General features: G+C 37.0%; 1 protein-coding gene across 1 annotated transcript in view; it reads right to left on the bottom strand.

Annotated features, from left to right (window-relative positions):
• Window positions 1–3,748: 3,748 nt before the first annotated feature.
• The window catches only part of ARFGAP3 (ADP ribosylation factor GTPase activating protein 3), a 35,951-nt gene continuing 23,513 nt past the window's right edge, over window positions 3,749–16,186 (bottom strand). The window contains exons 10-16 of the mRNA XM_055711334.1: window positions 15,788–15,913; window positions 15,099–15,221; window positions 11,865–12,002; window positions 10,566–10,689; window positions 9,488–9,578; window positions 5,554–5,675; window positions 3,749–4,868 (exon numbers count right to left, since the gene is read on the bottom strand). Of these exons, the coding sequence (XP_055567309.1) occupies window positions 4,851–4,868; window positions 5,554–5,675; window positions 9,488–9,578; window positions 10,566–10,689; window positions 11,865–12,002; window positions 15,099–15,221; window positions 15,788–15,913 (742 nt within the window). The 3' untranslated portion in view covers window positions 3,749–4,850. The remainder of the gene's footprint in view (window positions 4,869–5,553; window positions 5,676–9,487; window positions 9,579–10,565; window positions 10,690–11,864; window positions 12,003–15,098; window positions 15,222–15,787; window positions 15,914–16,186) is intronic.

Below are 16,186 nucleotides of genomic sequence, written 5' to 3'. Positions count from 1 at the left end.
TGCATTTCCTTTACTTTCTGATGTTCTCAAATCTGAGACAGAAAAGGGTGGTGTTTAGTATTACAGAACGCAACAGACCTCTTCAGATATTGAAAACAAGGAGCTGCAAATAGAGACTGGGAAGTATGTGCAGTCTAGTCCATTACAAATACAATACAGCCCATTCACTCCCAGTTGGTCAAGCTCGTTGTGAACTGTGTGCCTTCAAACATCCTATTAATGCTTCTGGACCCACCAGCATCACTCATACTTGTAATTGCATTAATCATGAATTATTCCTGTATCAAGTAATTTTGATATAAACAGGAAAGAACTGTCAGACAAATAGGAGACGCTACGAGCACATTATGTGTTACCTGAAAGGAATGAAGAAATTCCTATCAATATCATGAGAAAACTGAAAAAGAAAGCAGGTGCCTCGTCAATGGCTGGCTGCTATACTTCGGAAATCCACAGGTACATTAGCTTTTAAAAATTATTCCTATGAAGCATTAGAACTGTTATCTCCTGCCTAAGCACTGGGCTTCGGAGGCTGCCCTTCGATGGAGCCACTGCTCAGTCCGAGGTTGCACAGTGTGGGGGATGAGTACGTTGGATAACGGCCAACACGTGAAATCTTTCTCTGAGGTAACACGGGCAATCTCCATTTCCTTCCCCTTCTGTCATTTCCAGTAGTAAGTCCTGGATCTCTCCCTGCTGCGGGCACACATGTTGTCACGCAACTGGTCTTTATGGACCATGACAAAGGAGCTTCTCTTAGCAACACCGCTGCGCCAGCACGCGCCTTCTGCACACCAAGGCAAGGCGTGCCAAGACTTTTCTGATGGCAGCAGATGTCCCTAAGTAGGCAAACGATTTGAACTCTCATTAGCTAAGATACACAAATAGCTACCTTTAAGATCAAAACCTGCTCTTGGAGACAACTGAGGAGAACAGAAAGGTCCACCTAACCACACAAAATCCAAAGCTACAAATTAAGAAAATCAGCACTCCAGGGCTTCAGTACAGAGCTGCAAGCCAAGCTGAAGTTGGAGAGAAATCCCAAGCCCTCTATTGCTCCTTTTCTCTCTAACAACAGGGAAGTTGTTGAAAAAGATGCAGCCTTAGAGGCTGGCAGAGGCCAAACTCTTCTCGTGCAGTTTGCAGACGGGATGGACACAACCCTCTACTTACCCTCCAAGAAACACCAGGCTCTCTGGAGTGCTTCAACACGGCTATACTTCTCTATTTTCCCATCTTCTTGGGAAGAAAGCAACGTTGCTTACCATGTAAAGGGAAGGAAAAGACTCGTAGGCATCAAAGTTGAAAAAGAACCATGAGATCATACTGCTTTGTGTGGGAGACCCACGTGGCTAGACTCCCCTTGAAGGTTTTAAACAGCAGACACCCAGAAAAAACGTCAATCAAAAGCACTAAAATTAGAACTAACATATTCTGACAGTTGCAGCTGATCTTGCAAGAAGACAAAGGCGGTGCTACTGTTTGTCTTTGAAGTTGTGAGCAGCAGAACAAAGGATGAGTGCAAGTTTTCTGCTTTGTACCACCTCAGCGACCTCCATTTCTGTAGGATGCTGGTTTGGCCATTCCTGATCAAAAATAATCCAGTCTCAAATGCATGGATATGCAAAAAAGCTAATTTGTGTAGAAGCTCCTCAAAACCAAATGAAGCACACACCAGCTTCACCCTTGACTTACAATGGCAGCTAGACTTCTTTGACCCAAGAGCAGGACAAAAGCGATGTTAAAATATGCACAGCTCAAGCAACAGTTACACACAATGCTACCGCGTCACTCAGCCCATTCTTGCCCTACAAAATCCTTCTAAAACAAGAAGGTTAAACCTGCATTCAAACAGCCCTGGAATTGCTTCTCCCAGCAGTGGAACAAACTGATGCGAAGCAGCCCAGAATGTCAGCATTGAGCATTTCCCATTCTGCAGAAAGCAAAAGAAACAGACAGTAACAAGATTCCCTTCACAGTTTACTCGGGGAAGGAGAGCACAGGTCTCTGCATCGAATTAATGCTGGTTCTGGTGTTTTAACAATAACTTTCTAACCCTTTCAATTTAACCTACGAAAATAAACTCTGAAAAACCTCTCCTTATATGCAGTATCCTGAGTGGACTTTAAGAGGAGGAAAGTTTAACTTGAAGAGTTCACTGCTGCTGCTGCCATCATCCAGTTCCCGCTTTGAAAAAGCGGGATGTATAATGGTAGTAAAAGAGAAGGATTAAGGGAAGAACTGCAACAAAACACAGCTGGTGACCAATGTCAAATTTCACTTGGAAACGTTGCAAAATCAGATCCAATATGTGGTTTTATCACATATTCTAAAACCTGTGATGCCTGCAGCACCATCTTACCAGAGGCTGATCAAAGTGCTCGAAGGCAAGAGATGAGAGAAAGGAAAAGGACATGCAAGGAAGCAGGAATGCAAACCTAATCTTTTCTCGCTTCGATCCAGTCCAACCAGATCCAGCAGGATCAGAGGTGTCATGGCATCCTGAATTCCCAGGAGACTAGAGGAGTCAAAGCCGGCTCCTCCACCGTACATGGCCACCCCTCCCCACCTCTATCTGATGAGACACAGTGAGACCTCACGGGTTTATTCAAGACACAAATAGGTGTACTGGGGGTCACGAGCTATTCATCCAGCCATCACATCAAGAGAACGTATTAGCAGTACACAGCTTGCCACAGAGAATCTGCAACAAATGAAATTTATGTTGAACTGCAAAATATTCCTGAAATATTGAACTGTTGCTCACCCGTAAGAGAACTCTGGCGTAATCTTCAGATTGTAGCAAAGAGGAAAAAGTTTATACCTCTGTTAAGAGTGTTGTACATGCTTTATGGCATTTAAGATATCCCTATAGTTGTTTCCTCCTAGAATTTCTTCTTATTTTGCACTGAAAAGATCAAATTTTTGTAGTTTTCTATCTTTGAGTGGTTCACTGTTTTGCAATGATGCATTAAAAATGCACACAATTATTTCAGTGTAGGTGATCTCACACACATTGTTACATATGAGAAACCACAGGAGGGGACAGAACTACATTTTGTTATACATCGCTGCCTTAGTTTAAGCAACTGCATCCATACACAAATGCCTAAATATGTAGCCTAGTTATTGGAGGAGCAGCTCTTCTGCAAGTCCATGGATGCTGTTGGTATCTCACAACTCTGAAAAATCAGACCACTTATTACTTGTAATAAATTTACTAATGTGTGTACACTTAGCTGTAAAGTAGTTTGAAAACTGAGAACCATTACCTGTAATTAAAGAAAACCAAAGCAAGCCCCGACCAGTACATTTTCTTGTTATATTAGCAAAATCATCTCTATAGGGCGAGAAAGGAGAAAACAAAGCGAGTCTTTTATTGTAATGCTCTGCAGTTAAGCAGAACAAATGCGTATCTTGTACTACTCTTAAAAAAGAAAGATCACTGTTGGATTAATAAATCTAAATGCAACATCTGCAAGAGCAAGTTGCCAGAACTGAGTTAGATATAAGTGGCAGCTAGAAATTAAAACCCAAATACAGCTATACTGTTAACTGTATTTCAACACAACAACAACAACAGTAGAATAGCTTATTCTCTACCCTAGCCTTCATGTTTTGATTTCTACATCACTACAGCAATTTAATGAGAAAGCTAGTTTCACTAATTTAAATTAAAGGCTAATTTTACCAGACCATTGTATAGACAGAATACAGATGGTAGTATTTAGAAAGCTGGAGACTGGTGTCTGCACATAGAAATTTAATTAAAAAATGAGTTTATATCAATTGTTTTTATTAGATATCAGAAGTTTACAAAGTGGAATTAAGAAATAAAGTTACAGAATGGAATTAACTTGAGCTCATTCTTGGTTGTGAGGTGTTTTTTTTTTCTTTAAGGTCATCATCATTTTTACACAGGATGTCATCAGCAATAAATTCTAGACTGTCTAAAACACAGCCCCACTATTTCCCCATTCAATATTTCATAATTTATCACAAACCTAAGATTGTTCTAAACATTTTTAAACAAGTATTTAATTAACTACTCTATTAGGCCCTTTATATATTTTGATTTTTTTTTAATTTGTACACAATACATATTTGTAAAAAGCACTTAAGGATTCCATATTGCAATTTTTTTGTAGCTTTCAAAACTAGGAATAAATAGATTGTTCCCATGACAAGATGAAATCCACTATTCAGTATACCACATCTTGTCTTTTCCATACCTCACATCTAAGCATAAAATTTTCTAGCAGGAATATTGTTTTAAAACACTAATTCCCCATCATTTTAATGCACATCAATTTATGACTGCAAGAGCTTCTACTTCCTGACAAGCACAGGTTTAACTTCATTCTATATTTTGCTACAGTCTACTAAGTACCACCTCAGCATATGCTTAATTTACATTTTCTTCTCCACACCTTGTAAGACAGTCTGAAGACAGGTTATGTCTGGCAGGCAAGGATGCAACTGCACTGGTTTCTGTTAGGAAGCCCCATTTCCAACACACACATTCACCCTTCTTTCTCCTTCCTGCCTCACAGCCAAATCAGTGATAAAATAAAGGTTCCAACATCTAACATTAAGGTCACTAAGAAATAAAAGACTGTAAGGGATGGGGGAAGCATATGCAATGTAACAAGTCGCTACAAGATTTCTGCTCTGTAAAGATGAAATAGCAGTAAGAAATGGCTGAGCCAGAAAGCTGCACAAGGAAACAAATATGCTGAAACAAAACATCAGCAGTCTTAAGGCAACCTTCATCCAAATCAGCATTGTGATTACTTGTGTATCTGAAAAGAAATCCTTTAGTGTACTTAAGTATGTTGATACAAATGATGTTATGAACCATATCGATCCTACAAAAGTAACAAAAAAAAAAAAAAAAAGACAAAAGACAGACATGAGTACGTTTCCTGTTGAAAGAAATTCGTTTTTACTTACATTTGTAAAATGAACAGTAGTTAAATTCTTAAAGAAAACTGACCAGCACTTCCAAGAACTGCAGTTCACAACTAATAATCCAGGATAATTAGTCTGATTTTAAAACACCTGAGAGCTCCCACTGACCTCATATAGGAAATGCAAACTAACTGGAGCACAAGCACGCTTTACACTGTCTTAATTTTGTGCACAAACACGGATCAAAGCTATTACTGTCAAGTCAATTAAAGAGTCAATACAAGAGTTGAGCTAGACGATGGTCCCTTTCAAATAAACTATTCTATTCTGAGTTACGAACTATTATTACTTTCAAAATAGTGACAGCAAATCACTTCCATAATGGAATTTTTGTTTCAATTGTAAGAAAAGAAATAAACTATGTAAGGGAAAAGGCAAAAAAGATATTCTAAGGAAGGTGAGCTATCAGCTACAGATTTATCTGTTAAAAGATCTACTGTCTATCTACCGTAAGAGGTCTACAAAGCTCAAACCCCAATTCATTCTTTTCTCCCTGAAGATGATTCAATGGCAGGACCCACGATACTAAATCCCTACAAAGGCTTTAACTGATGGTTAATATATTGTAATATTTTTACTAACCTGTATAGATGTCATGACCCCATTAGCAAGTACAGAAAGTTTTCCGGCCACCGATCTGACTCCTTGTTTAAACTGAGCTATATCAGGAGCTGAAGGCAAGACATTTGTAATATTGTAGCTTCCTAAAAGGAGAACACACACAAGGAGGAAACATAATTTTATATTAAAAGCAGCCTTTTTTCCCCCCTGAAATACAATATACTACTAGGACTACTAAATTCCAATGTCTGATCGACACTGTAAAAAACACTAGGCATAAATCTCAAATTTCTTAAATGCATCTTCCTTTTAATTGCTTGTAATTCCACCCAGAATATCATCTTCTACACTTTGTATTCCCAGCTGAGCAATTAAAAATATATTCTAATACATTAATAATTAGAATAATATATTATTTATTCTGCATTTTCAATCTGCTGCAATGTTATTTGCCTTGTATGCTGAACAGCTGTTACTACTTTGCAATTTGAAGATGAATGTACTTCAGTGACAGCTGAAGTGATGAACCCAGCTTGTGTGCATGCATAGGTGTGTTTTACATGCTGTATATATAGACATATTTTGCATTACTAAATCTTGAGGCTTGGAAAATTCTATAGAAATGATAGTAAAGGTAAGTAAGTTTTGAAAGTCTGAAACAAAGCTGACAATCCCGCCTTCCTTAAGGCCACTGAAGTTCAGCCAGTGTTAGCTCTACTGCTGTTACGGAAAGTATAAGCCTAAAGATAACAGAAATTAAAGATGTTTCAAAACTAACTGTGTGATAAGTACTAACATGTTAACGAACACCCGCTCTTTGTGAAAGGGGTTACTGGCACACCTTAATATTAAATACCTGATGCTGTAAGAGGCACAAAGGGCAGTAACAGATTCACAGAACTATGATCTCAGGAATAAATGGAGCTGCTGAGGGGAAACATCCCCAAACAGATCGTTTCCAAAACGGAGCCGGCAATCTGTAGCCTGAATTTAGACTCGTAGCCAACGGATAGCTCTGACCAGCCGGGGCACAACTGGTGACTTGTGAGCTGTTACTGACCCTCGGACAAGCTCGTCCAGCTACAGACTCCACAACCTGCACAACTGTAACACTTCTGACCGCAGCTCCGTACAGGACATGGCTACACACAGGCAGCCCTTCCTTCTCCTCTTTTTCAACAGGGGTGGAGGAGGAAGACAGAGGGAACCTGCAGCTCTCTTGTCATGGGAAACTGAAGGCACCTGCCTTGTCAGCAGGCTGAGAAAGACATTACTGTAGATAATTTGGTTTTCCTAGGCTAGGTGGCTGGTTCATAGTGGCAGATGCATAGCCACATTCAGAGAGCTTCCCACTCCATTCTTTAAAGCCGGATAGCAGCTGTTTCTACAATGCACACTTATTTATATATTATTTTCAACAATTCACTGTCGCTGAGACAGCCCTATTTCTGAACTGTAATTTTGACTTCCTTACGATCTGTTCCACCTATCAAATGCGTCAGCATTTTTGTTATTAAAGTCAGAGTCTTGGAAATAAATTTTGCAGATATAAATAACCTGAGAAAAGCTCTAATCACTTCTCAGCCACATGAATTTTCTCATGTTTTTCTGGTTACGTATGGTCATCTGAAAAACTTCTTGTAAATGACCCAGGAAAGCAACTGATTTCCTGTGATTTCCTGCAAAATCAGCATCTACAAGTCAGCCATCTGATACGCCACCTCCCACAAGGTCTGAAATGATGCAAAGTGAAAGTGTCTTCCTGCAGCCCTCCTTTTGTACAGAATGCTGTAGGAGCTATTTACAAAAAAGCAAGCACCCCAAACCTGTTCTACCCTAAAATCTCAGCAGTGCTCATAAAAACAACTTTAGATTCAAAGGACATTTTGTTCTGGCAAGAACCCCAGAATTACAGCAGCATTTTTATTGCCAGTCTTCAGTCTCCCGATTACCTTTATTTCATGGAACTAATGATAACCTTGGCATTAATTCAACACCAGACAAGCTATCCGTGCAGTAGAACTTCTTCAAGAAGGGCCACTGTCAAAAGATAGTCTTTGGGGTGGGTTGTGTAACAGAAAGACACAAAGGAAAGAAAGATTCTGTAGACCAAATATAGGGTGAATTTATAACATACAAACTAATAATTCCTGGTGTATTTTTCCCTCACTATTATTCTCCAGCAGTTATCAACCCACAAAATTTAGCAGAAGTTTAGTCTTCGTAATATAACTTTAAATTTACTGTTGGGTTACATGCCAGTCACAGAGAGTCACCTTGAGTCGCAGGCAGGTATTTTTTATCCCATTATTCAGAATCTCTGCATTCCCTCACGAGCCCCAAGAACCTTTTCAGGTGGTCAGTGATGAATGATCATGCGTGCACAATTCACGTACACATAGAAAACATGATATAATTGCCTATAAGTACCCTTATTCAGAATACAGTTGAGAATTTTATCACATATATACGTATGTGTAAATAGGAAGGCAAATTCATATATATATATACACACACACATCACACAATTTGCCCCATCTTTAACTTATATTTATACTTTCCTAGTTCATTCCCTTATTCATTACTGTGTAAAAGCCCCACACATATTATACAAATTAAAGGAAAAATTAATTCCATACAAAATCATTTATGTGCTAAAAAATTAAAGAAAAAGGACAAAGAAAGTCAATAATAGGTAGATAACAAAATATTTGTTATCACAATCCCATGTACTATTGAAAACATAGTTTACAAATTAAGCAAAGAAGTGATGTTTCTTTCTGATGTTCCCCACATCTTTTTTAAGCATAAGTATGACAAGTTGCAAATACTATTTCAAATGGCTGAAGTAAATTGCTGCAATTCCTGCTTTATGTCTCCTCCCCTCCTTAATTTTTTTTTTTTTTTTTGCTTTACATTTCAAATTACTAAAATCCAGCTTAAGTAACTGGTAACAGGAGCTATTTCTCTACTAGCCAGTGTATTCAAAACTTGCTTTCAGGGGATCAAAACTCAACAGTCACATGTTCTTTTTTCCCTCCAACTTTCCCAAAGTAAAATCAGATGCTGCATACTGTTTGCTTTTCCAGCCGACTTATATAATTACTCACAGATTTCAAGTTCAGTAATGCTTTTTTTTCCACTTCCTCACGAGTTAAAAAATGAAACCCAACTGATCAATTCAATAAAAAATGTTCCAGTATTTCCTATCTTTTCTATTTCACTTTATTGTACTATCCAAAAAGGGTGTTGGAAAGAAAACATGGAGAGATTTTCAACAGCCTAAGGGGCTACTTTTCAGTCAATCCAATCTAATACTTCTTCCTTTCTAACGGGATGAACTATCCTCTCCAATGTAAGGTACTCCAACAGATCTTTTAAACTGACAAACCAATCGAAAAACTTCCTTAGTAATTTGGCAAGACCAGTGTCAGAAGCAGCTATCTTGTTGAATGATATGCCATTCAACAGATTACATGGGAATTTCAAGGCCACTCACATTTTATTAAAGATTATTCTTAGATTTGATGTTATGACAGTTGTTTTCACATATATAAGTAAGTTACTTACAGTAACTTATCAAAACCCCTACCTGATAGTCAGTATTAGGTGTTACCTTATTTGTTTTTATAATAAGATATTACAGGTTTCCTTTGAAAAAATTATTTACAATATAGTCTATTATTTGCAATAAATCACATTAAAAACCCAGTATAAAATACTGAACTTCCTGAACTGAAAACTCAGAACTCGGTATTTAAGAAATTAATATTTTTTTAAAAATAATGACTACACCTGTTAGATTTGTTTAACCTATTAGTGATACCAACAGGTACTGCACTTTGCACACTTCACGCAGAATATGGTGGCAGCTAGCTGATGCTGTAACTAGAAGCAGAGTACGGGAGCATGAATACATTGCATGACACAGTTTCTCACTCGGTTCAATACATACCTGATGGTTGCTTTTTCTGATCTTCAAACAAGTCAGCTGAACTTATAGATGAGCTTCCAGAAAGTCTTTCTAGTCGAGCCCTTGCTTCATACTAGAAAATAATTGAGAAGTATTGTACAGTACGCTATCATCTTTCGAGGTCATGTCAGATAATTATATACAGTTTTAGAACATACAAATCCAGCTGAAGTCGACCGTTCTGAAAGTTGTTCCCATTTAGTAGTTTACACATGTCTTAGGCAGTGTGAGTTTGCATCATCTCAACTTACTTCAGTTGATCAAAGAGTGACATTTACCATTCCAACACCAACAGGCTTACTCACTGCCAGCTACCCTAAAACTGCTGAAAAACTAAGCAACCAATAGGAACAACCACTAAACAATGTGAAATGGAGTGGCTGGGAAGGATAAGGAAAAAGCACTGCAGTTAGCATCATGTTAACCCTTCTAATCACATGATGCTTTTAATGTAACTTTCTGAAATCCCTGGGAATGATAATACACTGATTGTATTTTTTTACATTACTCTTTACATTGTTAATTCTCCATTAAAACCAGATTTTTTTAAAATAATCCCTCATGTCCTAACCGCAACATACTATTAATCTGGTTTTTATTTCTAGGCTGATTCAATTGTCATTTGCTGAACAATTTATCTGCTTAGTTAGCCTTACAATAGCAACAATGTTTCCATGTAATAAATACAGAGGGGACAGATGTTTTAAGAACAGTTTGTTGGCATCAGTTTGGGTATTTAGAACAAATTAAGTAAGCCTTCACCCAGCATCAGGTTGATTTTTTAAAAATAAAGACTGCTGAATCACAGCCTATCACTTCTGTCGGAGAAGAATGATGTTGGAGGTAAGGTCCTACTTGCAGCTCCAACTCCTTAAAATGAAATACTATCAGAGTTATCAGATACTTGTACATTTCTATCAAACAATTGGGACATAATTCTATAAGCTTACTAATTCTACCGATTTAATTATTTATTGTCTTCTCTTTACACAAGAACACCATGTTTATAGTCAAAGAATATTGTAACATTCAAAAATATTTATCATTGCTTTTTACTTACATCAGCATGATCTTGCCTTCCAAAATACATGTCTGATGAAATTGCTTTTACGTTGCCAAATTTTTTTTGTGCCTCATCTGTGTTTAAAGATGGTTCATATTCAGGTTTACGACGAGATGCAGGCCTGAAAGAAAAATAACTTGCATTAGTGAGTGTAACTTATTTACATCACAACCAAATGCAATAAATCAAATAAGAAGCACTATCGTCTTTGCTTTGTGAAGCCTAAAAGTATAATTGTGATTTTTTTAAAAGATAAAAATCAGACCAGTATCAACCCAGGATAAAGAAATTCAGATTACTAAGTTGACACAGCAGTGAATAAAATTTCAGCGACAGTTTTAAAAGATGGTGAACTTACAGTATTTCAAATCCTTTAATCTTGAATCTTTATTTTCAAAGTTAATTTAAAAAGCAAGCTAAATTATGTGAACAAGGACAGAATATTTCTACAAAACCTCAAAAAAGCCAAACCACAATGTTAGTGAAATTCAGATTTAAATGTAATAGCACAAAAAGGTGTAACATCCTTTGAACTGTCACTGTCTTGCACCTCAAGTAAATGTACTCAAATAAGGAAGTAATAGCGTTGTGGACACGGCCCTCTATTTTATATAGTATGCATCACTGGTCCACTCTTTAGGAAACAACATGGTTTGTGTTTAAAAAAAATACTGTAGTTAAATGCACAACCTGCATTTTACAGGTAAATGAAAAACACAGTTTTAAGTAGAGAACAGAAGCAGAAAACACCAACCGAACACACAAACCCCCACATCCTTACATTTTCCACTTGATTTCAAAGATAAAAACACACTTGTCAAAGAAGAAACAAATTCATTTTTTTATCATCACAACACTTAGACCCATTGTTCAGAAGTAACTTCAGTACCTCCATCCTAAAAGCTGAGTACCCTACAGTTTCATTTGATAACCAGGTTCTCCTTAGTTCATTATGCGATAAACAAAGCAAGTAAAGTACGTACGCTCTCAGAAGAGTGCAAATATTTGAGTTTCTTTCCACATCTTTTGTCTACTACTTTTCCTGCTGAAATGCTTGTGAAATTACCTCCAGTACATATACTGCACAGCACTGAACAAAACAAATGAGTGCTTAAAATGTAAACAGGAAATTCAGCTTACAGAAGACATTCATCCAGGAAGTCCCTTGACTGCTGATGAAAGTTACAGCCAAATTCTCCTTCTAAACTGAAAAAAATCCCACTACTATGACCAGGACTCAAATGGTATTAACTAGCTTGGACTTTCTGTACAAAAACCAGTTAGGTCTTGGTATACCTGTCTGAAAATCCTGTACTTTTTGAAGTTAACATTACATCAACATCTCTACTATTGTTTTCTTTCTTCCAAAAGGAGTCTGAATTGTCATCCCATTTAGAGAAAGTGCTGCTCCTCAAATCTGAAGAATCATAGTACCTAAAATAAGAGAAAAAAGTATTGAAAAAGTAGAAACTTTACACTGTTAGATAAATATTGTTATAGTAGGTGTTCACTAGCAAGTAAGTTTTCAGCACAATGATAGTTGTCAGCGAATAATCTGGATTGCATAATGTTGGTTAGAATCTTTGCACAGTTGAATCCAATTGAATTTTCATTTTTTACACATGTATTTAAGTGACTGAAAAGTTCAGCCTTTCTTTAGGCTGGATATGCTCATGAATATGCAGTAGACTGTCTGAAAGATACAGTCCTATCAAAACCAGCAAAGTTCTCATTACTTCAAAGTATTACATCTCCTTTAGTGTCAGGCAAAACACTGGAAAGAACGTTGTCAAGATACCTGGCTGGTTTAAGAGCAACCCTAACAAAACTTCAGGATGGACCCTGCAAGCAAGGAACCACGATGACTCTACAAGGTAGTCTGCTCATAAAAGCCTTGTGCTCTTGATACTCCATGCTAAGACATCAGCTATGAAAAAAGCCACCACAACTTCCCAGGCACTTTGAACGCTGCAGAGATCCAACAGCACCTAACTACCCATGGCATTCAGCTGTGCTATGGTTCCACATGGGGCAAAGTTTAGTAACTAAGGGGCTGAGAGTGGCTAACCTTACAGTTCCATGTGAGTTAATCTGTAACCCGTGCTAGCAGAGAATCTGCTCCCATTTTCTGAGGCACCAACAAACATAGCTCAGAACAGTAAGGAAAACCCTTGTGTCTGGCTCTGTGTATTTTTTTAATACAAATATTAAGTACCTCTGAGTTTTGTAACAAGCTTTATTAAAACAATGCTAACGAACCTATTTCTTAAAAGTGAGTCTTAATAAGACAATCTTACCTTGTGTATCAAAACTACAGGGAAAACACAAACAGAAAGAAAAGGAAAAAAAATGAAGCATGTTTGTCAGTTCTGGTGGTTTGTTGTTTCCTTCTCCGCTTTATCTACACATATCTAAACATACATGGAAAACATCTGGAAAAAATAAAACTATCAAAATGCCAAAGATGAAGTTTATTTAACCACAAAGGGCAATTATTTCTTAAAGTTTGGATATGACCAGGATATGGAATAATATGATTAAAATGACATGAGGCTATCAGAATGGAATAATTTGGTAGAACAAGCATGGCATATTAATGTCTGCGTCTGTGCTTTGTGAAAAGCACTCTAAAAAAAAATGTTCTCCACGTCTGTGTTATAAATAGGCAGGATACTTGTTTTTGCAGTTTATGAGAAATGTGACACCTTCAGCAGCAAAATCTCCCATCGCTGCACATGGAAAATAGCAGGGACAGATCTGGAATGAATTTCTACAAAAAGCAGGAGTCTCTCCCCTTCTCTCCTGACAGACAAAAAGAAGCCACAGAAATCTTAAGTTCATTATGGATCTATAACAACAAACAAGGTGTTTATACATACATATATATGTATATAGATGTATGCATATATATCCAAGCTCACAATGCCCATCAAAACCACGGGATGTGGCAGGTGCTACAAAAGCTGTTTTGAATAAAATAACTGATTTTCTCCTTCCTTCTCAGATTTTCATAACCTTGCAAAAACTTCTTCAGTATTCAGTGCAGGGAGAAGGGAGAAAGAGAAGCTGCATTTAATAGAAAATAAAATTTTACACTGTTATATTGATAAAGATTTTATTATTTGTAGCAAAAAGAAAAATCAAAATCCAAGGATTTTGAGAGGCTTCAATTATATCTCCAAACCTTGAGACATTTAGCTTTCTTAACTTACAGACTACCTACCAGCACTCTAATACCCAGCATGATTATTTTGCTTTTGGGCATACACTAAGATGATACTAAATTACCTCTATTTCAAAGTCACAGCTTGGAATAAAGGATGATAACCAACTTACAAACCTTACTAAGCCCAACAACCTGATTTTATACTTTCTTTAAAGAGAATGAAATTGTATACCAACTCCAATTAGATTCTACTGTCGCTATAACTAGAACAAGAACCAGGAACCGCTAGGTTACAATTTATCTTCTAGTTACTGAACCAAAACACATTAAAAAGCCTCTTCTATAATTTATCCTTTGCCTGCTAGTAAGCTTATGAATAATTTGAGAGCAGTAACAGTTCTTTGCAAGGAACAAATAGGGAGGCACTGAAATGACAGGTTTTCTTTCACAAGACTGCTGCCATTTATGTGGTACTTTTATTTTTCTGCCACTACTGATTACACTACAAAGGAATGACACAAAAGCCTTTGTGTTTTTATTTGCCTGTCTATGAGTAATTAGGTACAATTTTTCATGTTTCTGTGGTAGTAATTCAATAAAGGCATTTTATAAAAGCAACACCTGTTTCTATCCACCAGTCCAGAAACAGCTGCTTCACTGCAATTAGTGCCTGTAGGACTAATTATTTTTCTGCTCCTTTGCAACAGCAGTGTTTTATAATTTGCATTGTATTCATACTCTGATGAAGAATTCATCAATTATTTTTTGCTTACATTTTATGTTCAAATACATAGAAGTCTATCAAATAAGACTGCAGACATCTACACAGTATGTCCAATACACCATACATCCGACACACCATACCTCAAAAAAGATTTAAGTTTTTGCATTTTGACATGCGTCCATGTGTTAAAAGACTGATGCAACTGTAGTGTATCTAGTAGCGGACTTTAATACTTGTTTAATTCTAAAATGAAAGTTGAAGACAGTACCACAAGAAAAAAAAAAACAAAACGCAACAAACACAAGTCATTCTGCAAAAAAATTCACTGGATTTGGTATACAGCAAATAAAAGCTTATATGGCACACACCCTGAACAAGATAAAATCTGTAAACACATAATTCAGACTGCCTTCTCCTCAGAAAAAGTAATTCCTCTTCTGTATAAATACACCTGTCATCAAGGTAAGGTCAACTATTTCACAACTTTTCCAATTCCGATGTCTGATGAAAACATGCTAGGTATGTAGGTATGTCCAATTGCCCCGTTTTGATCTTAAGTTCCAAATATATTGAGTATTTTTTGAATATTTAACTTGCATCTACTTCTACCTCCACTCAAAATAAAAACCTTATACACTACCTTGAACTAGAAGAGAAATAGGAGTCTTCTACATCATCGGTGTACTTTTTCTTCGGTTTTGCAATTGCAGGTGTTTCCTGCTCTATTGTTTGCATATCTGAGGTGACCGAGTGAGAAATACCACTAGAAACAGGAAGAAAAAAAGTATGTAAAGGATATGACCAAGATCATATCCTAAAAACAGAAATGAAAGCTCAAATCTCATTTCTGAAGCTTGCTGATAAAGCCCAAGCTATACAAACATAGAAGAAGAAAGGAACAAAGAAGAAAAAAAGCAGCACCCTGGAAAACTCAGCTGTAGTTCTCTGAGGTAGTGACAGGACTTCCGAACAGAGATCATTCCAACAGCTGGAAAACACAGCCATGTGACTTTTTGGGGGTTTTGGTTTACAAAAGACAGACTATACTTAGGCTGGTAGTGTTCTCTGAAAACATGCTGATTACCTTCCCCACAGTCAGCTAGAAAAGTCAAACACCCTACAGGCTTCCTATGATTTAAGTTAACACCTGTCTGGCAGGTTAGAACTTAAATCTATCAGAAGCAATCCTGCCCCTTCCCCCAACAAATACTTGGTTCTTTGATGATATGAAGTTTCCATAACACATTTTAGTATATTTTTTCATTTCCTAAGCAAAATGAAGGATGGTTTCATACAGCCCCAGTGTGCTTTAAATAGAATCTCACATACCTTCTTTTGCTGCCAAATCCTATGCCCAGTCTCTCCAATTCATGTTTCTTCTTATCAGACAGATTTAACTTTTCTTCTCTTGTTTTAATATCAAGATCTTTGTAGGCCAACCGTAAAGATGATATGCTAGAACAAAATACACGTTTAACATAACTATAAAATGCTACACTGAATACCCAATCCAATACTACTGGTAGAAAATTAACAATATATACCGTAGCACTGTATTTTTTATGTTCTGTGCTTACTGAAAATATTTATTATTAATTGGATTAAATTCCAACTATAAGGATGGGAGAAAGCCAGTAGAGAAGACTGTCTGAATGGCACCCCAGTCTGTGTATGAGGAGGTAGTCTTTTTCAAAACAAATGTCCAACATGCAACTGCTAAAGTTCAGG

This window comes from Falco cherrug, chromosome 5 (genome assembly GCF_023634085.1).
Source record: "Falco cherrug isolate bFalChe1 chromosome 5, bFalChe1.pri, whole genome shotgun sequence".
Taxonomy (NCBI): Eukaryota; Metazoa; Chordata; class Aves; order Falconiformes; family Falconidae; genus Falco; species Falco cherrug.
The sequence above is the reverse complement of the archived record's forward strand: the minus strand, read 5'-3'. Positions and strand labels throughout refer to the sequence as shown.